Source organism: Planococcus citri, chromosome 3 (genome assembly GCF_950023065.1).
Source record: "Planococcus citri chromosome 3, ihPlaCitr1.1, whole genome shotgun sequence".
Taxonomy (NCBI): domain Eukaryota; kingdom Metazoa; phylum Arthropoda; class Insecta; order Hemiptera; family Pseudococcidae; genus Planococcus; species Planococcus citri.
In genome coordinates this window covers 9,631,258-9,654,503 of record NC_088679.1, presented here as the reverse complement: position 1 = coordinate 9,654,503, position 23,246 = coordinate 9,631,258, and the positions used below count along the sequence as shown (strand labels likewise).

General features: G+C 34.1%; 2 protein-coding genes across 2 annotated transcripts in view; one reads left to right on the top strand and one right to left on the bottom strand.

Annotated features, from left to right (window-relative positions):
• The window catches only part of LOC135840436 (potassium voltage-gated channel subfamily KQT member 1-like), a 115,017-nt gene that overhangs the window by 66,121 nt on the left and 25,650 nt on the right, over positions 1 to 23,246 (bottom strand). The window lies entirely within an intron of this gene.
• Positions 1,583 to 21,776, top strand: LOC135840515 (uncharacterized). Its single transcript, XM_065357111.1, has 20 exons — positions 1,583 to 1,975; positions 14,087 to 14,172; positions 14,245 to 14,506; positions 14,590 to 14,719; positions 14,805 to 14,956; positions 15,049 to 15,181; positions 15,260 to 15,402; positions 15,485 to 15,778; positions 15,848 to 15,961; positions 16,052 to 16,470; positions 16,556 to 16,680; positions 16,756 to 16,913; positions 17,003 to 17,181; positions 17,257 to 17,396; positions 20,031 to 20,267; positions 20,342 to 20,492; positions 20,576 to 20,716; positions 20,780 to 20,955; positions 21,025 to 21,189; positions 21,269 to 21,776. Exons 1-20 carry the CDS (start codon positions 1,897 to 1,899, stop codon positions 21,420 to 21,422), a joined length of 3,438 nt encoding a protein of 1,145 aa, XP_065213183.1. The 5' UTR covers positions 1,583 to 1,896; the 3' UTR covers positions 21,423 to 21,776.

Below are 23,246 nucleotides of genomic sequence, written 5' to 3'. Positions count from 1 at the left end.
TAAGAATATTGTTCGAATGATGCTTGAAAAATGTATGATAACAATTGTTGATTTTCAATCAGAATTTCAACTGTTTTTGATTGGTAGTTCTGGGTTAAAAACTTCTTAGAAATGTTCAAAGATATTTTCGTTAACGCATTTATATTATTTGAATTTTTCGCGAAATTTCACTCAAGTTTACAGGTTGCCAAGGTCACTTTTGAATAATGCTACAAAAAAGGGTGTATTATCCATTTAGGTATTTTTAATGATGTGATATCATTTCATTCAATTTGTATTAATTTTCATTTTATTTTATTTTATTGGTAAAAATAGACGCAGGTAAGTATTGACTGGTTTTAAAAAAAATAAAAACAAAAGCAAACATATACCTACCCAAACAGATTGGGAATCTGTTGTGATTTTATTTTATTTTATTTTCGTAATTGTGGAGCGAATAATCTAAGTGTTGTTAAATTTTTCATTTGTCTTTGGGATGTTCTATCCGAATTTCGAAATCCGGCAACCGATAACAAACACACGACAAGAACTCCTGACAGTCCCAACGAAGGAAAAAAAATTGAAAATTTCAAGCTAACAGTTTGAAACAGCATCGTCAAGCAACTTGAAAAAAAAATGCAAATTAGTCAGCTCGTACTTTACAAAAGACACCTTGTTCGTCAATTTTTTCTCCTCAGTTGAATCCACTTCTCCATCGCAGAAGCGAACTTGAAGGATGAAAGTTTCTGACCCGAAATTATACTTATTCAAAGAACATAAGGTTACGATGCTATAAAGCGAGCGATTCTACAAATTCGTGGTAAAACTCTAACCCTGTAGTTAAACCCAAAGTAGGTACGTACATGTCTTTTATGCCAGACAATAAAACTCAAGACAATTCCCAGTAAAAGAAAAAAAATTGTAAAAAGTACTCGATGCAAATGTCCAAAAGAAACGTGGTAGCTGGGAAAGCGATCAGCAAATTTTTTACTTTATCTGTTTCTCTATACCAAGGACGAATCGTTCAAAGTAATTTTTTTCGGTTTATCGAAAATTTCACACAGGAAAAAGAAAGTAGGTGATTTTGATTCGAGCCTGTTTCCTGTGTGAAATTTCAATTCTTATTGATTAAAGCGACCTTGCGCAATGTGCACTAATTTCAATCAGACCAGTCTGATGCAATAAACGATTTCGAAGTGCATCCGTCAAATCTTCTCTACTCACTAAAGGGTCAATACCCACATGATCTCTAAATCATCTCGATCCCTCACTCATTTTGCGTTCTTCCAGTTCCAACAACTATCAAAAATTTATAACTACTCGTATATTATATTCGAGAATCTTATTGCTCTCAACCAACCCACCTATAGGTGTAAACACCGTACGTCCAAAAATTCGCACACAATCTCATTCGTGTTTATCTTACAGGTGAGATAACCATCGATACACCGATGACCATATAACGACCCGCGAGTTCACCATCCCTCGCGGTCACTTTTTCCGGAAATCCTCGAACAATGGATACATATCCGGCTGGTCGCTGGTCCATCGAGCTATGCAAAGAGCATCGTGCATTTTCACCTTTCAACGCATACGCGCCGTCAGTGTGAATTTGACACTTGGCTTGTTCGTTAATTACAATCCTCGGTTGTGTATAAATATAAATGTACTATCGGTTTGATGTTATGCTACAGCAGCAGTGATTCGTTGTCTAATACCGGTGAAAATACATAGTAATCCAAATGAAAAAAGAACCATGACTTTACCGGTGATTTTTTTTTACACTTGACGTTTGCGAACTTTTTTCTTAACATTAACTTGTTGTATAATACAGTGCTCGCGTGTTGATTGGAAAGAACACAGACTTGATTTAGAAATTAAGGCGAATGTGCTTTACGATATTCGAGACACTTCAACATGACAATCAAGCAGTCGTCTACATACATAATGGTTCAAGCAATTACCATTTTAACTGCTCTCAATATGTTAACCAACGGTAAGAAATAATATTCAAGCTAATTTCAATTTTTTTTTCAATCTCAAAAGCACGACAAAATAGGCTTACGTATGATTATACATTCAAAAACTAGAATAATCCTCCCACTACCGGTTACAAAATGCGAGAAAAATGTTCTCCTATTGTCTCTAAAGGCACTTTAAAAATCGTTTCCATCTACGGAATACCATCTATTCCAGTCTGCGTGTTTATAGACGGATTTTACTTTTAATACTTCCACTTTCCCCTTGATCCGGCGACTTCATCTGGTGAAAAACTAAACGTAAAAGTTTTCAGCCGAGATGAAAAATTTAATAAACTTATTGTTTCGATGATTGGTTTTCGAGAGATTGCTACGAGCGAGGTTGCAAGGTATTAAAAAGGTCTCGTCGCCAAGTTTTTGGCAGCGATGTCAAAGAACACCGTCATCATTGCGCGAAACGACGATACGACGAAACTATTCAAATTTCCAGCAAAGGAAAAGGAAATCGTGACGAAAATGCGAGTATAATAAACCTCGAGCCGACCGTACCAGCCAATTTCGATTCATTTTTTTTTTCACCAGCCGAAAGACATGAGGAAAAAAAGAGTCGATTTTACCCCGGCTCACGGCGTATAAATATTCCTCGCTTTGAATACCGAATGGACGATATCTCATTCGAACGATACGCATGATTAATGGTTTCATTTTGTCACAGATTCGTTTTGTATACAATTTTTTTATACGTCGATTACGCTGTGGAAAAAAATGACGATGGAAAAATGTATATACGATTCGATATCATCTAACTACGTGTACATTTCGTCAACAGATTTTGGTCAACGTGAATAGAATCAAAGTCAAATGTAGGCACCTGGGTCTACATATTTTTTAATTTTCAATACTGAGCAGGATATGGTACCTATGCGTATGGTGAAAATTGATGGAATTTTTTTTTTATGGTGGTGTGACAATGCAACGTGATTTGTTTTTAAACGAAAGAGCTAATTCAAAAACATTCTATATGAGACTCAGACTCGTTTCAAAATTTCATATCGTATTCTAGTAATTTTCTATATCATTTTCTCTCGTCTATTTCGAACTAATTGTTGGAAAAATATCGTCTCAGGGTGTCATTATTAAGCCAAAGCTTGATACTTAAGTACGCATTTATATATGTAAAGAAAGGTACTACATACTCGTATATATGAATATGATTTCTCCAAAAGTTTTATGCATGTAGGAATTATTTTCCCCTGTTTTGCACGTCTACCTTTATCGAGCCTTTGTTCCTGTTGCAGCTAAACAAGTAGGGCTTAGATCCAATTATAAAATTTTAAGATGAAATATCAACTATTTCTGAAAGTAAATATAGAGAATGGAAATCACAGAAGGCAACGAAATGAGAAAATTATGCCTCGAGTTTCATTCAGTACAAATGTAATTTTCCATATTAAAATATTCCTGTAGTTGACGAACAGACGGATTCACCCTTCACAGCCCCATAGGTATATAATTCGCTATAGTTAATTCAACTCTATCATCTACATAAACTGAAGAAAAAATCAATACGATCGTTAGAATTAGGCACCCTCAGGACTCAGGTGTGAGTTATTTTCATGTTCTATTTTGCATAGGAGAATATTAAATTAAAAAATTAAATCAAAAAATGAGAAAATGTGTGAAATAATAACGTTGTTATAAAAATGCATCTTACGTAGGTTCCAAGAGAAATCTGATGACGTTATAGAATGATTTTTAATTTAATCCTCTATGATTTGAGTCATCGTCAATTTTTCACCATGAGGTTTATTTTCTCCAGGTTATTCAAAAATACAAAAAAAAAACACAACAACCTAAAAAAAATTAACCATAATGTTTGTATTTTTACGAAATTGAAGAGAATGAAGACCTATGGTAAAAAAAAAGGTGAATTCGTCTGAGTAAATTTAAAAGAAAATTGTTCGTACGAGTAACTAGGTTTTTATTTATGGTGGTAATCGACAATTTTAGAACCAATCATAACAATATGGTGAGAGCTTAATAAAATAGAATTTTTATACTTTCAACTCCATAATATATATTTTTTGGTAAAAGGGTAATTCTCAAAAAAAGTTTAAAAATCATGTAACTGGTGGTTTACTTGAATACTATTGACAATTGAAATTTTTTTTCAGTGGTATTGTGTAGATACCAACTCGGGCATCACGTGCATATAGTTTAATGGCCCCCAACCCCCCCTCCACTATGGGTCAAGTCCCCCCCAAACCCTGAAAACTCCATCGTCGTGGCCTGTAACCACTTAAATTTTTCAACTTCATCTTCAAAAATGAATTACACTATCACTTTTTTTGAAAAAAAAAAGTGGTACATATTATTATATGATATGAGAGTAAATGACAGAACTGATATAAATTTTTGGAATGATACTTATACCCTGAAACCGAGGTCATAAAGTGATGTAACCAGTTTTTGGTCCATCGCCGTGGCCAATTTTTGTTAATTTTTTCTGGCTCTCCTATTCGATTTTTTTAAAGGTGAAATGGGTACACTGTATGGTTTTAGTGATAGCAGTGCTGCGCCCATTTCAAATCCATCAAGCAAATGCAATTAACCAGTCTGCAAATTGTAATCTGTGAAAATTGTACTGATTTCCTTTTTTCGGATCCATCGCCGTGGCTTATTATTCTCACGTTCAAAAGAGACATTTTTTTTCTCGAAAAAAAAGAAAATATTCAAATAGTAAGTACTTGATGACCACAACTTTGAAAATTGAAAAATTATTGATTCTATTACCGGTAAAACAAATTTTAGTTCTTTTTTTCTTACGTCGTGGATAGTACAGTTTGGTATTTCGTCGTGGCTATCATGATTTTTTTGTCCACGGCGAAGGAAAGTACCTACCTTATCATGTTTGAATACTCCCATTAAAATGAACCTGGTACCTACTTGATGAACTTTTTGTGAGCTAAAGCTACTAATAACTGCTCCAGTTATACCTATACCTACCCAAAAGTAGTGAACAGCCTTTTTTTTCAACATGTGACATTAATTTTTTTAAAGCCCCTCCCCCGCCCCTATTGAAGATGACTTGGGCCTGAAGTCATTTTTGGGGTCCTGGGTATGCCTAGAATCAAGTCCCATTTGAAAAAAATTCAAAAAAAGGTTTTCATTTTCGAAAAATTTTAGTTCTGAAATTTAAACTTTTTTTGAGAATTACCCAAAAATACTTGATACGACATTTTGTCAGGAATGTAAAAGTTCACATTTCATAAAAATGCACACAATTTTTTTTCAATTTTTATCACAAAGGAACTTCTGAAGATGTCCGTCTTTAATTGAAACGGGATCGAGTTTGTTGAAAAGAGCATGATCTGAAACCTCCATAACTAAAATTTGAGCTGTCTAAATTGATTTTTCGATTATTGGCGGATTTTTGAAAATTCAAAATTGATTACCCATTTCCGACGATTTATGCTTTTTTATATCTGCTTACTCGCGTCATTAGTAAGAACGATGGACATTCAGGACATTGACCCTGAAACTACACATATCAACACCCCCAAACCGAATTTCACCGTTTCTGGCCATTTTGAGCTTCCAGCATGATTTAGGTATTTCAGAAAAATTGAAAAACTACGTTGTAAGCTCCAGTTGCCCGAAATTGGAAAATTTGAATTTGGAGAGTTGGTTTTACATGAGCAAGATAAAAACCATTCGTGTAAATATGTATTTGAAGCACACGTTTCCAAAACGCACTAAGTCCATTTTCAAAGATTCTGAGGTTGCAAAGCCATCTAGCATAAAGTTGCGACCCAAAATGGCTGGTTTTTTGATATGTTGTGCTCAAGAGTCTTGGCTACAACATATCAAAAAATCAGCTAATTTGGGCCATTTCTACGTTTTCAAATTGTACTAAATATCATGAATTTCTTATCAATATTTTTTTGGACTTGAAGCGTTTTGGAAACGTATGCTTCATTTTCAAAAGAACGGAAAGTTTTTGATTTTTTTTGAGCAAGTCAATTTTTAGCTGCTTGAATCAATGTTCACGCTTATTTTGGACAAATCAAATATGGCACTGGAGGCTTCACTGCAGATTCAGGGAATTGGTTTCAGACAATAAATGTACCTAACCATTCGAGCAAATTCCAAAAATTTCCTATCAAAATGAAATTACGGTATCTAGAAATGCCAGAAATGATGCATGAAATTCGAATTTAGGGGATTGATTTTATTCAAGATTCAGCCATTTGTGCAAATTTCAAAAATTTCATCAAGAACAAAAAACTTTGAATTTTAAATTTTTTTCTTTACTATTGTGGCCAAAAAACGCAATTGAGATATTCTTCTGGGCAACTCGAATTTTAGCAGCTCAAATTAATTCCAATGATTTCTAGAAAAATTTAAACATTTTGTTTCGACAGCATTTTCCACCTTAGGAACGGCCTCATTTGTTCAACATTTTTTACATTGTCATAAATTTGAAATCAGGTCCTCTGATTTTTACTCTTTCTAATTACCTAGCCGAACTTTATAAATACTTACTTGACCTATTTTCACCTAAAAATCTAAAATTTTTCATGAAAAACTTAGTTTGAAAATCGAGTGATGAAAAATTCAATTTTTTGTTCAGAAAGTCCACCTGTGTATAAGTAAAGTAAATCTTGAATAAATTACACAGAAATTCATTCGTAATTGCCTCAAAAAAATTTGCAACACCAAAAACTCATTTAAAATCTGAAATTGTCGCGGAAAAATCCAATTTTGAAATTTTAATAAAATAATTTTCAATCACTTCAAAATCCATATCTGGAATCATGAAAAAATTCGGAACCAAAAACCAAAAAACTCAAATCTCAAGTAAATCACCATCACACAATTCATTCTAAAAAAATTATACTTAACTGAAAATTGTTAACAAGAAATGTGATCACAAAAAAATTCATTCGAAATCGCTTTTTAAAAAAATTCATTAGAATTCAACAGTGCAAATCTAATTAAAACCCACAATCATAAACGAAAAATTCGGGTAAAAACGCGAAAAAAATTCCAAACTTGAATTTACAAAAATTGAATTTCGTTCTAAAAAAATTATCAAAAAATTGTGAAATCACCCTCCCCCCCTCTCACCACCAACCACCAAAAAATTCGAAATCACCTCAGAAAAATTCTTCATTCTGCAAAAATTTCATTGTGGATTGTCCCCAAACAAATTTTTCGTTTATGATTGTGGGTTTTAATTAGATTTGCACTGTTGAATTCTAATGAATTTTTTTAAAAAGCGATTTCGAATGAATTTTTTTGTGATCACATTTCTTGTTAACAATTTTCAGTTAAGTATAATTTTTTTAGAATGAATTGTGTGAAAAAACATTCACTAAGGGTAAGGTAGCCTAATATGGACTGGTTCCTAATATGGACTGATGGTTGATCTCGGTGGTTATTAACGTTACCTGGTGGGAACAAACTTAATCTGATGTATTTTTCACAGAAAAACACAATGAGACCAAAATCAACTCTCTAAAGCCAAAACTCGCGATTTTAGAGAGAAAAAACGAAATTAAGAACCTCAAAAAATTTTTCATGTGTTTCAAAAATCTGGCTTTTCCAAAAATTTTCCGGGGACACCCTATAGTGTTTTTTATTATTATTATTAAGAAGTGATGAAGTTTTCTGAATCAATCAAGACAATCTACAAATTATTCAAGGTACATATACTTATGATTTTTCAAAGTTCAAAGTTATAGGGTAGCCTAATATGGACTGGTGTACATTTGTTATGGGTTCAGTTAATTTTACGTTAAACCAGTGCATATTAGGGATCCAAAATTGACTTTTCAAATTTTGACTACTTTCAGGAAAAAATTAATTTGGCCCATTTGGAATTTACTCTTATTGTGTTAATTAAACATATTTTAACGGTGTTTCAGCAATTGAACGTATTTTTATAATATTTCAGCGTGTTTTTTTTTAATTTTTTGAAACAGTCCATATTAGGGATCCAAAATTCAATTTTTGATTTTTGACACTTTTCAGAAAATGATATTTTTGACACACTTAACCTACTTACAAAAAAAAATATTTTTTGATCACCACGAAAAATAGGTACTTATCACAACAATCACAACAAAAAAAAGTATTCAAAATCTAAAAAAAATCATCGAGATATTCCGTAATCACCAGTGGATTTTACAATTTTTCTAGTTTTAAAAATTTCTCATAAAAGGGTCAAAATTAGTGTCAATTTCGATCGCTTCAAGTCGGTATACTTACCTACTTAAAAATCTGTTTCTGATTGTTTAATGCTCGAACATATTCCAATAGTCTGAGTTGTTTTTTTTTTGTGGTAGAGGGGGGGGAGGACAAAAAATTCACAGATCTGCAAGAAGTTCCAGAATGAGTAGAAAGGGACCGTTCAATTGATCGGTAGTTCACAGATATAGGTACGTAGAAGACAAACCAAATTTTAACTTTTGATGGACTTTTCATATTTTTCTAAACTGATCATTAAAAAAACATTGGTTTTTTGAAACCGTTGAAACAGATTTTGAAACTCTGAAATCATTCACTTCGTCTCTTCGTTAAACAAATAAAAAAAGTGGGCACAAGAAAAACTAGAAAATTTAGAGAAAATTATACCTATGATTTTTTTTACTCCAATTTTAGAAGTATTATCAGTTCAACGTTCGACCTAACGTTTGGGTGGGGGTGGGGGTGGGGGGGTCGTGGGGACTGATTCCAACACGAACAAATATACTAGCAATTGATTTGATTTCCCAAAGCCTTGAAACAAAATCAAAATAGTACGTAAAAAATGTATAATATTTTATAAAAATTAGATGACAACGTCTTCCTTTCTCACCTCGAAAAATTAGCAATTTTTGGGGAAGGGGATTCTCTGACATATCTACTTATGCGGCGAGAAATAGTTCACATACCACTTAAAGATTAAAAACTCAAAAACCTTCTACAATCTCAAACTTTTCCACATCATCTTTTTATATTCCGAGCTTTCACATTTTTCACAGTAGTCAGTAATCTTAAAAAATTCAATAGCCGTTAACCAATTTTTTTCTAAACTCGAACGAAAAGAACAAATTACGTCACCGCATCTCCTACAATAAATCACTATTTGAAAAATCTAAAAAATTAAAACGCTAAAACAAACGAACATTACCCCCTTCCCAACTCCTCTACTTCCTACGATATGTAACTTGAAAGAGAAAAAACAATCACCCATAAAACTGCACCCTTCACCTCGGCCAACCATCTGCGAAAACTAAGTCACTAAAAAAAATCATATTTTCATGCCAAATAATTACTATACGAGTGCACGTTTGTCGGGTAATCGTTAGTTTTCAAAGTATGTGCTCCAACTCCTACATACGCGTATAAGTACATATTAATACTATGTTGGTATTTTTACAATAAAAAATTATTGTTAATTTTATACGAGAGCGCATTTCACACGTTGACCGATAATTTAAGAGGAAGTACACCGTTGGTCGCATATGTTAATTTTTCTATTGGGTTAGAACGAATTATATTCACTTCCGTTTTTAGCTCTTTTATCGACACCATCGTCGTCGTCATCGGTTCATATTAAAGCGCCATACGTATACGCAGGTACTTGTACTGCTGCTGTAGGTGCTACGTACTCGTAGAGTAAATAAACGCAATAAAACCACGGGGGTTATGAGCTTTGGCGTTCGTTGGATTCTTTTTTTTTTAATCATGCAATAAATTTTTAATGAATGAATAAAGCTTCCTCGCGACATCGCTCTTCCATCCAGTGTACGAATTAAAATTCACAAATATACCGTAGGTACCGCTAAACTGCGAGTTACATCGTAAAATGCAAAATAAGTTCGAAATTAAAAATTTTTTTCTAGCTGGAATTAAATCCTTCGCGTAGGTAGGCTGTATTAATAATACGTAAACCTGTCTATAGGTACCTACCTAAAGTATGTATTTAAAACTTGCATCATCGAGTACTTAATCGATCTGTGAAATTAAAACTGCATTATACGAGTACGTTTACGTTTATTTATAATGTACGAGTATTAGCACTCGTGTGTAGGAAAAATAGGACTAGTGCTTCGCGATCTATATACCAGTGATTCACCCATTGAGGAAATATGGCCGATCGATAATCGCTTTAATAGGCATTCGGCAGCGAGCAGAATTATTTCCGGAGTTTACTCTTTCCAGTGGTATTATCTGTCTATTTTCATCGGTTGGTTAACCCGATACATCTAAAAGCATGCATTTAGTTGCGTCTGTCTGACTCTTTTAATATTTTTGGTATTTTGATTGTGTCTGTATAAGGACACAGGTCAGGGTTCAAAATAGTCGAAGTGGAAAAAAAACTGAAATTGTAGAAGCTGTGCGAGAAATTTAAAGCAAATGCTGGAAAATGACTAGCAAGGGAATCTTTTGAACTGGCATTCTTCGATTAGAAGAAATAAAGAGCATTTCTCAAAACCCCTGATAACGAAAACTTCAGATTATAAAGTTTATTTTTTTTGGATTTTTGGCGAATTTTTGAAAATTTTGAAAATTTTAAAAAGCTGCTTTTAGAGCAATTTTTAAACTTTTTCGTGAAATATAAATTTTTTTGAGCAAAGTGAACCGATATGAATATGGGAATCTTTATCAACAGCTACCCTGCAGTTTAGAGCCATTCTGGAGCCTCCAGAGATTTTTTTCATTTTCTCCAGAAATTTCAAATCATTTTGAAGAATCTAAAAATGAACTTAAACCTCTTTTTACATTGGTCGGTGATTTTTGAACACCCTCCTGGTCGTTTTAGGTGATAACCGAAAAATTCGAGGAAAATCAGTGAGAAAAAATAAATTTTTGAGCAATTTGTAAATTCCAGAAAATTTAAAAAAAAATGAATTTTCAAAGAAGGCATATAACGAGCAGGTTTTTCGGCAAGATATCGTTTAATGTGACTACATCAACCAAAAAACCCTGCTATTTTCATACCTTCTTTGAAAATTTCCTATTCTCACTTCTTCTGGAATTAACGAATTCGGCAAAATCAACTTTTGAACTGGCACTCCAGCGCTCCAGCAATTTTGCAGTAACCACCTAAAACGGTCGAGAGAGTACCCAATAAGAACTGACCGATGTTATAGGTGCTCAAGTTCATGTTAGTCCCTTTCAGAACGATTTGAAATTCCTGGAGAAAGTTGAAATCTCGCTGGAAGCTCTAAAAATGCCAATTGAGATTGTTTTCGAGTCAAGTGATCGTGTAGACACGCCAAAGGATACTTCGTCGAAAAAACCGCTCGTCACGAAACTTCTTTGAAAATATGATATTTTCACTTTTTTTGGAATTCACAAATTGGTAAAAAAAAATTACTTTTGAGCTGGTGCTTTCAAAATTTTCAAAGTAACGATTTAAAACGCTCAACAGGGTACCCAATAAGCACCGACCAATGTTATTGGTGCCAAAGTTCATTTCTGAAATTTCCAGAGTGATTTGAAGTTTCTGGTGAAAATTGAAAAATGACTGGAGGCACCAAAATGGCCCAGAACCAGTAGTTGTTGACTTGTGTAAGTAGTGCAACCAACGAAGAGGAAAGCAAGAGTGGAATTTCGTCCCAGGAATGCGTTTTCCAGAGAGCCAGCGTTATATATGTATAAAAAAAATTGAGAACTTCATTTTTAGAAGGGAAATGCAATCGCCACTTTTGGAAATCAAATGAACACTTTATTATTGAACAGAAGATGAAAACTTTATTTTTGAACAGAAAACGAAGATTTTTTTTGTTTTTGAAAAGCTATGCAAACTTTATTTTTGAAGAGAAAATTAAAACTTCATTTTGTAAAGGAAATGCGACCTTTATTTTTTTTTTAATGCAACCTTCATCATTTTTAAAGATTTATTTATAGATTTTACAGCCATCAGCAGAATTTGGTACTGTAACATCACATACAGGAATCACATTTCCATTTTTATGTAATCTGGTAACCATGATTGTTGGTATTCAGAATTTCTGAAAGTACAATGGAGTCTCAATAACTAGAAGCTGAAGGGAGAAAGAGTTGACTTCGAGTTATCGGAATTTTTGAGTTATTGGAGTTCAAGTTATGGAAGTTTGTTTTTGGCATATTTCAAGTTAGCAAAGTTTGAATTGGATGAATGTTTTTTTTACCCCGGAACGAAATGGAAACACATATACCTGTGTATTTGAGCGAAACGTACATGTTTATGGACATAAATGTACTTATAAGTAACTCTGATGAGTTTGTTAAATGAGGTTTGCATCAATCAGATTTGCATTTACAAGTTTTTTCAACAAGAAATTCGAGTTATAGATGCAAAACATTACCAACGTTCAACTTACAGAGGTTTTTTCTATATTTTTCAAAAATGTTACTTCGAGTTATCGAAGGTTTTGGACTTTTTACTTAGAGTTAAAGAAGTGAATTTTACATTGAATCATATGGAGAGTTGCACAGAAACAGATTTTGCTTCGAGTTACCAGAGTTTTCGAGTTAACGGAGTTTGAGTTATCAAGACTGCACTATATTATATTTCTTACAAAGCTGATGATAATACTGTCGCATTAAATTGTGGAAGTCATCTATATTGGTGAGGCAGATTCGAATTTGCTTGTTCAGTAGTTTTATCTTGAAGTCATTAACAACAATACGCTTAATCGCAGTTAATTTGTGAATATAATCAGAGTATTCAGTAAAAAATATGGGCGGAATTTTCTCTTCAACTTCTTCAATTACAACTGGATTAGGGTTATTGTCTGGAACGTCAGCAACTTGTATTGTACTAAATTTATTTTTGATAATGATTGGCTTATTGTCTTCTTTGATAGAACTAGAAATTTTAACGGCTTTCTTTGGTTTACAAAAACCTCCCGCTAGGACATCCTTGAGCTCAGTCATCATTTCAGCCTTCTTTGTTTTGGCAATTTCATGAGTTTCATCTTTACCAGGCATAATAAAAAAATCAGAGTATGTAGTTGTTGATGGCTCGGCGTTTAAAAGCAAACTGATTTTTAAAGAGAGAATGAGAACTTTATTTTTGAGCTGAAAATACACATAATCTTAATTTGTGAAAGAAAATGGATGCAAGAAAGTTATTATAGGTACCTACTTTTCTTTAAAAAGAATTCTCTTGTTAAAAATTTTCTGGAAAAGAAAAAACCTCTCTCTAAAAAATTGTCATTGCAAAACAATTGTTCTTGACCTCAACTTTCAAAAAGCAAAACTTCTTTTTTTAGGGGAAAGAATTCAAAGAAACTTCTCCAATAAATTTTTAAATTTTTGTTTTTAAAACGAAATTAAGTATATATATATTTTTTGGGGGGAAGAGACTTTTTCGTAGAAAAAAAGTTGTAAAATAATCTGTTTTTTTAAAAAACTCATTTTTGAAAAAAAACATTCATATTGGTCCTTGCTTTAGAAGAGGGAGAGGATGTGGAAAATTTTCAGGAGACTTCCATTTTTCAACTCGGGCGCGCATTGTCTTTCAAATTTTTTACTTCCTAGAATTTCTTTTTCCCAGAATTTCGATCCCAGGAAATTGTTTATTTTCCGTAGTTTTTGTTTTTTACCTAGAATTTTGGTTTTCCATAATTGTTTTGTCCTGGAATTTTTGATTTTCTCAGATTTTCATTTCGTAGAATGTTTGTAGAATTTTAATTTTTTAGATTTTAAGGGCTCTTACTTATAACATAATTTTATTCATTAAAGTTATTAACTTTTGCCCAAAAATCTTGAAATTTTATGAAAAAAAAATTAAAATTGCCCTTAGGATAAAATTTGCCAAGAGTCTACAAATGAACTTGAGCATAAGCACCTGATATTTGAGATCTGGCTTGGTTTCGTTCAAATCGGAGAGTGCTTGTTCAAAATCCACCCTCGTAAGGACAATAGTTAGGGTTCAAGGCTCAGAAGAGTCGATTTAAAAATTAAAAATTAAAAAAGGCACTCGGGCAACTGTGCAAAAAATTGCACGCAAATGCCTGAAAATTATCTAAAGTTGCATAGCGTTCAATTTGAAAATGATGTGCTCCTTTCATCATCTTCAACGCCTCTTTGTATTACTCACATACTTATTAGGCGCTAATCAAGTTTCAATTATTATTATGTTGCAGCTCAAACCACGTGCAATCAAGGTCTAGGTCGAGTGGTGTACGAAAGATTGCCAGATCACCAATTACAAGGCTACGATGAAGACACAGTAAGCTTGAAAAATCCCCCTTTTTTTAAAAAAAATTCAAACAAGTCAAGTATTGTTCATCTTTTCCACCAGGTTCAAGATACAACGCCACCTTTCAGAGTACTGGAAAAATGCCAAGAGCTCTGCTTACGCGATCGAACCGCTACCAATAATTTAGTTCGAGCTTGTGCCTCTTTCGATTTCCAACCAGGCAGTAGAATAGCCTCATTCAACGGCATAGTCGAATACGAACAATCAACTTGCTATTTGACTCGAGAGCAAGCTCAACCAGAAGGACTTGGAACACTTGTATTGGTTCCAAATAGCGTACATTACGATGAAGTTTGCCTATCTTGTAAGCACCCTAATAATAATTGAATTCGAACGCACCCAATTTCTAGTTCGAGTATTATTAATTTTTTTTTACCAAATTTTCAGCTAGTCGAATAGAGAGAGAATGTCCGGACAGACGTTACATATTCGAAAGACATCCCAGGAAGAAGCTCAAACTGCCTCTTAGTGATTTCAAAGATATAGTAGTAGCTAATCGAAGTGATTGCGAAGACAGGTATCACGTACAGAATTCGATTTAATTTTTACGTTAATATTTCCTCCACTGGCTCCACTGAAATGAGAATCTTGTTTTGTTGAAGGTGTTTGAATGAATTCACTTTTGTATGCCGATCTGCGTCTTATGATATGACCACGCATACTTGTTCGTTGAGTCGATTCACCAGGAGATCTCACCCCGAGCTTATGGAAGACGATCCTTCCACAGATTACCTTGAGAATACTTGTTTAAACGGTAAGTACTTTCCATAATTGACTAGAAGAACTTTTACTGATGGCGAGGAAGATTTGTCAACTCTTCCAATCAATTTATTTATTTATTTGTAGCTGAAAGAAGATGCGATGGAGCAATAATATTCGTAAAAGAGGAAAACAAACGTTTGGGTGGACCATTCGAAGCGGATATTTTCACCAATATTTCCCTTCTGGAATGCCAAGCTCAATGTTTGCGTGCAGAAAAGTAAGCTTATTCATACGTAAGATATTTTTCAACTCGTCAATACAATACCTATATAACTTTTCATCATCTGTATTGCAGATATTTCTGTCGAGCTGTCGAATACGACGAACAGATCAAGCAATGCATCATATTCGAGGAAGATTCGATGTCTCAAAAAGACGATCTTCGGACCAGTGGCAGCCCTACTCATGATCTTTACGATCTCGTTTGTCTCGATACTGGTATTTGATGTTTTTTACACAAATTATTGGAACATTTTCCATTTCGAGGTACCTTTCATATTTGAGAAAATATTTTACACAGCTAAAGGAAACGATTTTCCTGAAAACTCTGCGTTGTTTTCATCGGAAAGTAGAAAACCAGATACAGCATTTCAAAGATACAGAAATAGTCGTCTGGGAGGAGAATTCCATTCAGAGATTACTGGTCGATCATTGGGCGAGTGTTTGGACGAATGTCTACGTCAAGTAAGCTTCCAGTGTCACTCGATAATTTATAGCGAACGTTTACGAGTCTGTCGACTGAGCAAATACAATCAACGAGATGGTCATCGAACGCTTTACGATGGAGATTTCGATTACTACGAGAATTTAGCCAGTATGTATCCCAACTCATGTAGAATTTTGGTTTATAATTAGTTCATCTAATGTGGGAATACTTTTTCAGATAGTCCAACTCCACCGCCATTTCAAAGGAACGAAATAGGTCAACTAGGTCCGGATGCTGCAATAGGAGGTTACTCCAGATTACCATATTCGCCTTTGGCAAAACCTCCAACAGGTATTAGAATCCTTTTTTATATACAAAGGTCGCTAAAATATGTATCTTTTAAATTAGGCTAACACTTACACTTGATGTGTAATTTGACAGGAGCTGGATTCAGCAACGCTTTTGGAGGCGGTAGCTACCCAGGTTACTCCGGAGCACCGATTCAGCAATCACGTCAGCCATATGCTCCTTCGAGAGAGATGCCAGGACACGGTTACTGGAACCATTTAGCATCCCATTCGACTGATGTTTCTCCGTACAATGCAGCACATGCAACCAGTGGAGCTTATCCAATTGCCAGCATTACTCCGATTCCACCAGCCAGTTATCCAGGTGCTGGTTCATCTCCGGCATATACCGGTTCTCCAGCACCATTGGGAGCGTCGTCTTTAGGTATTCCTCATCTATCACCTGGAGTGGCATCGTATCCTCCTCCTTTGGCTGGTGGTTACTATCCTGGAGGGTTCGATCCTCCTCGACCTTTTGATGTCAGGTGTCAAGAAGGGGATGGATTTAAACAGGTATCAATTATGTCTAGAATTAAACTTATCTGGGTGGTGGTCAATTTCAAAGGGTTTGCTGATTGCGAATTTGTTTGGTCAACAGATTGGAGTTCATTTAAAAATGAGGAAACAGTTTGTGAGAAAAGCTATAGCTGCGCCGAGTTTGTCTGCTTGCGAAAGAGAATGCGCTGAATCTCGCGATTTCTTGTGCCGTTCCTTCAATTACAGGTTTGATGTTCCCATTTACTTTACTTTACTTTGTTACTCGAACTGAAATAAGTATTAATCGGGCTATTTTCGCAGATCTGTGCCTTATGGTCCTCAAAGAGAAAACTGTGAACTGACAGATCGTGATACCAGGGATTTGGACGCCAATAATCCCAATTACTTTGAAAACGCCGGAGATTACGATTTTTATGAAAGAGCAGCTACAGGTCGAAGCGGACAAGACTGTTTGGATGGTAATTTTCAATTTTCAAACCCAATACTTTTGAATATTGAATATGCTGTAGGCAAATTTTCAGTATTCATAATTTAAAATATATTGCAGTTAGTCAAAGCTGCAGTGAAGATGGAATGGAATTCACTTTGAAGACCCCCGAAGGATTCATTGGACGTATCTACGCGCATGGATACTACGACCGGTGCTTTTACAGAGGCAATGGTGGAACTCTCAATGTGTTGAGGATCAGTGGAGCTCAAGGATACCCGGATTGTGGTACTATCAGAGTAAGTCTTTATTAAAATTCATTCAGATCTGGTTAAATTCAGCTTTGGCAATCCCCTGGCGAATATTTCTTGCAGATTGGAGACATGATGACAAACATAGTCGTGGTGCAGTTCAGCGACTTCGTCCAAACCAGTCGTGATAAACGGTATAATCTAACTTGCTTATTTCGAAGTCCTGGCGAGGCTGTCGTCACATCGAGTTACATGACCGCAAAGTAAGCTCATTTTTTTTTAAATCAAAAACCGTACACCGGTACAAAAGTAGGTAAAAAAAAAACACTTTTTGGTTACTGGTGAAGGGTGAAAAGAGGGTTAAAAGCAAAAACCTTCAAAAGATACATCCAGAGCATCCTCTAAATGTAGATGTCAAATTTTATCTTCCTAACGACAATTTCAGAAAGCTCCAGCAATGACATAAAATCAGAAGCTTAAAAAAAAAAAATTGGAAAACTGAAAAGTCATGTTATTTTTATAACTTTGAAGGAGTGGGGAGGGATTTGAACAACGAAACTCTCAAAAGGCGCATCCAAAGAGCACCTTGCAGACATACCTACATGTAGGTATGCCAAATTTTAGCCACTCAAATAAATTTGGAAGGGTAAGGGACTGAGGGAATAACACAAGGCTTTTCAACGTCATAAGATACGAAAACCCCAAGTTTCTCCCTTTCAAATCACTCCAGATTTCCAGAAAGCTGTCAACTTTTGTTCAGTTTGACTTTTTAAAATTTTTCACCCCTCCCCTCTCCCACATCCACGAATTTTGAGTCAAAATCATCCCCACTCAAGCCCCTTCAATCTAACGCCAAACTAAGTTCAAACAACAAATTTAAGAGAATTTCGTCGAAATAAATTCAGCAGAGATGATCTCATAGTTCGACAAAAAAAATGCCCAAAATTAAACTGGTCAGCATAAGCCACAAAAAAATTCTAAACTAAATTGAAAACAAAATCTAAATCATCACTAATAATTTAATTGTGTAAAGCAAAAATTTATTCGAAGTCTCTCATTATAAATTCAAAATTGGCTAGAAAAATTCATCTCAGAACATCCCAAAAAAACTGCCAAAAATTACAACAAAAAAATCAACTTAAAATCACCATCAAAAAATTAATTTTAAAATCACAAAGTTCCAAACTGAATTCAAAAAATGAAATTTTCAATCGTCACTCCAAAATTTACTCTGAACAGCTCAATGGAATTATCTATATGAAAATTCTTTTCAAATCACGAATTCTAAGCTAAATTATCACCAAAACTTCATTTTTCAACACGAAAAAAGTACACAAAATCATCACGAGAAAATTCGTCCCCCATTCAGATTCAACCCTGATCAACTCATTTAAAATCAACATAAAAACATTCGTTCATTTAGAAAAAAAAAAATGGAAATCACAAAAAAATAGAAATACCTATGACTTAAAAAATTGTTCACCAAATCGATCAAATTCTCAGGGCTCTTAAATATTCAAATTTTTACAAAAAAAGTAGCTAAAAAACTATATTTCAACGCAGAAAAAAATTATAAAAAAAAACAAATCAAAACGTTTCAATTGAATTTGGTGTAAAAAAATCACAAAACAAAACGTTCCAATTAAAATCTTTTGTCAATTTTTGGAAAAAACATTGAACTTTTTGGAATTTTTAGCGAAAAAAACAAGATTTTACGGCGATTTTGACAAATTGCAAGAAGTTAGTTATTTTTGACTGAACTTCAGAGTTAGACTAGGATAATCTCAATTTTTAAAAAAAAGGAAATTTTTTTTTAGTAGGTAATTTTTAGCAAAGAGTGAGGCTTTGACAATTTATGAGAAAACATGAATTTGAATATTTGCAAATTTTCAGTAAAAAAGCGAGAAAAAACACGATTTTCAGACAGTTTTTAGCAATAAATGAAAATTTTTGCTATTTCTAATCAAAAAGTGATAATTTTTTAGCAATAATTTTTTACAAAAAAGAGACTTGTACTGTTGAAATTTTCGATTTAAAAAAGCAACGTTGGACCAACATTTTGAAAAAGTAATCAACAATTACCTTTAGTAACTCAAGTGACTCAATTACCTACCTGATTGAAAAGTGATCGAATATGAACTCTGCATTCTAAATCGCAGTCAAAAAAATTATTCTAAATGAACATGGAAAAATTCGTATAAAAATTCCACAAAAAAATTTATTCGAAATCATCAGACAAAAATTCTTAGCTAAATTGATCAAACTCCCAATCATCATCAAAAATTGTTAGCACAAAAAATTAATTTTGAATCACCACTCAAAAATAGTTCACTAAATCACCGTCAAAAACTTTATTCTAAATCACCATGAAAAAATTTATTTGAGATTGTCATGAAAAGAAGTCCTCGCTAAATTGATCAAATTCTAAATCAACTCAAAGACTGAAGTGACAATTCAGTTAAAATTGTGACGAGAAAATTCATTTGAAAGTTTGAAACTGTCAAAAAAAACTCATTCAAAAATCACTACACAAGAAAACACCTACATTTGAAATCAGCACAAAAGATTCATTCAAAACACTTGATCGCGAAAAAAATTATGTACTCGGAATTAGCCCATCTACAAAAAAATTCTTTTGAATCACTATCAAAAATCATATGAAATCACTACGAACAAATTAATTTGAAATCAGAAAGGAAAAAATCCCAAGCTGAACTAAAATTTCAATTGCTCTGCAATTACTCCACCAAAAATAATCTTTCCCTCTACCTCAAATTGAGGTCCTCAATGATCCTCATATTCTGCCCAAATTGGTTAACAAACGGTTGGGTACTTCAAGTATAAACATTCTGGGATATTTCATTTTCGATTTAAATTCATTTTTTGCCCAACTTTAGCGCTGGAAGTCCAGTTCCCATCGAATACCTACCAGCAGAAAATTCCCTAAGCTCAAGAGTTCGACTGATGATTTTGTACCAAGGTCGTCCCACCAACACCATCGCTATTGGTGACCCATTGACATTCCGAATCGAAGCACAAGATGGATACAATTACGTTAATGATATATTTGCCACAAATGTCATAGCCAGAGATCCATATTCTGGCAGAGCTGTACAGCTAATTGATCGATATGGGTATCTGTTCCTTTCTTTGAATTCAATTCCTATACCAACTGGATGTTGACTAAATCATGTCTTGATGTTTTTAGATGTCCTGTACAAAACGAAGTATTTCCAGCACTGGACAGGTCTAGAGAAGGGGATGGTTTGGAAGCTCGTTTTAACGCTTTCAAATTACCTGAATCAAACTTCTTGGTATTTGAAGCAACAGTTCGTACTTGTCGGGATGCATGTACTCCGGTGAGCTTCTCAGTATACCTACAGTGATGTGTTGGCTGCATTTTTTGTTGGCAAATCTTCAATGAAATTATTTCCCATTTTAGGCTTATTGTTCTGGCCCAGCTGGAAGAAGCGAAACATCCCATGGACGAAGAAAAAGGGACGCTGACGAAGATGAAGATAGTACAGATCTACAACCAAGTGGTAATTTTACCGAGGAAGAACGTCTACGAGAAATGATCGAGGTAAATAACCAGCCCCTGGATGATTTAGCACAGCTCATTGCCTAATTCATATTTCTGCTTTAGATATTTGAATCAAGATCGGAAATCCCAGAAGGTGATAGTCAATCGTCACAACTAACGCAAACCGAGGTACCAGATGTCTGCTTGACCAAAGGAGAATATTTCGGATTGCTTTTCATCTTTTTTGTATTCACTGGACTTATCATGGCCATGGCCATGGTTGCAGGAACCTATTACAGGTAAGTTGAAAGCGTCTATTTTGACCAATACTCCTTCCATTACCTAATTCGTTTCATTTTTCATCGCAGAAAATACTGGAAAATGATGAGTAAAACGCAAATGAACAGTAAACCAACGTCTGTGTCAAGTCCTTGGAATAACGTCAGTATGGAACCTGCAAGCAGATCTCACGGCTCATCAGTTCAGAGTCTATTTTCATTTCTCAGCTTGTACTCGCAGCCTCAAGGCAACAGGTAACTTATTTTAGTTCGTCTCATCATTAAAAACCTCTGCAACAAAACTTTGATCATTGATTTGATTTTTATTCAACAGCTCGAATCCGCCCATCGATGAAGATCCTGCCGAAGACGTACGAGTACCAGATGTCACCGACATAGAAGAAGGTCGAGAAACGTTCAAAGATTCCAGCGAACCGATTTACATTTGTCCTTCGCTGTTTGAAATGCCCAACGATGATGTATCTTGAACACTCCGCTCCAGTGATTCTTCTCTTCGTTCTTCTAGTCAAGTTGCATTTATGCTTAGGAGCTCGTTTGTGGTCTAAATTTCAATTACTGCCAAAGATCGACTTTTTAAAAAATATTATTACCGTGGGATGTGTTTATTCGAAAGGATTGCCTACCTGCTATAACTCTTCGATGAAGAAGGAAATAATGGACGAGTACTCGGTATATACTTTATATAATGATTAATGTAAATAATTTCGAGCCACCGTATTTCCATATTAATTTAATATTCTACCTTATATAAACTTCTTTGTATAAAAAGCAAGAAAAATTTAATGTCAACACACTCATTTTGTTCCAATTAAAAGTTGTAAGCTTGTCGATTATTTTTGAATTATTTACACAGCCTACTCGATTGAATTACGTCATTGATCCGCATTGCCGTTATACGAAGACATTAAAAGGGGAAAAATAAACACACGAGTGAGTTTTTTTTTCCTTCACTGTACAGTACGACTATACGAATATAAAAATACACGATTCTTCCAAAGTAAGCCTATATACCTAGTATATGTGGTGGCAGCGGTGGTGGCCGTCGCAACGCCGACTTTTGTAATAATAAAATACGAAAAGATAATCAATCACCATCAAGATATTCCCCAAAGCATTTTGCAATTATTTTATCGCGCGTACATAGTCGACTTTTTATATATTGTACAACACAGGTTAACCCGTTCAACAGGTACATGTAATATTACGATTTCCCGGCACGTATTTTCCTCATCTCTGCCCTACACCCTGCATTCTTCTTTTACCCTTGTTCACCAAGCATCAGATACCTTTTTGAATTATTTACTTATGGACGATACGCTAACCCGGAAAATAATCCTTGGTTTACGCCATATTTTTCGACGCTTCTTTATTCGATAAGGTATGGAATTTTTAACCTTATTATATCCAATATTTTGTGTATTATCTTGTTTGAAAATTAATATAATGTACTTATACACCATCACGTTTCATCGATGAGGGGGTTTCAATAAAAACCAGTGGTTAGAAAAAGTAAGGGGAACTGAATGGCAGTATCTATACGCTTCGTTTTCAATAATTTATTGAAATTAAACGGAATTTTGAGGATAAATCTTTGGAACTTTTTCAAAAATCGGGGAAAATTGAGCAAGATTTCTTTCACAAATCATAAAAATAACTTACTTATTTTCATACGCATCTTACATCTTCTGCAGGCTTAGTTACTCAAATGGCTAAAAATGTTATGTATTTACCTGAAACAAAAAACAAAAAAAATCAAGAGGTGGATTAATTTATCTTAATTTATTACTTCAGTACGTAATATTTTTTAGAAAGAAACGTGGCTAAAAAAATTATTGATGTGGATCTATTATGAATAATTCCTGCAGTTTTCCTTAAATTTTACATTTGTTCTGAATGTGCACACTGCACAATCTTGACTAATTCATAATATAGGTAATCTTAATTGTGAAGTTGTTTCGTCATTCACTCTTGAGCATTGGCTTAAAAGCTCAAAAATATTACTTACCTAATTGTTAAAATTTCAAGAAATATGCAGACTTTTGTATTAAAAATACAAAAATTGCAAAAAATAAAAAAAAAATTGTTTTTTGGGTGAATTTGAATGACGAACTAAAGTACATAGTAAGTACCTATACCTATTACCTACTTGACTACAAATTTTAAAAAATTTAGGTACCTATTCAACTTTTATCATAATTATTGATAACTATGTATTTAAGCATCTCTGGATTTCGACCTCATGACTCATCTCTCACTCTCATCTCCAATCGAAGTCGGAAAATTTAGCAACA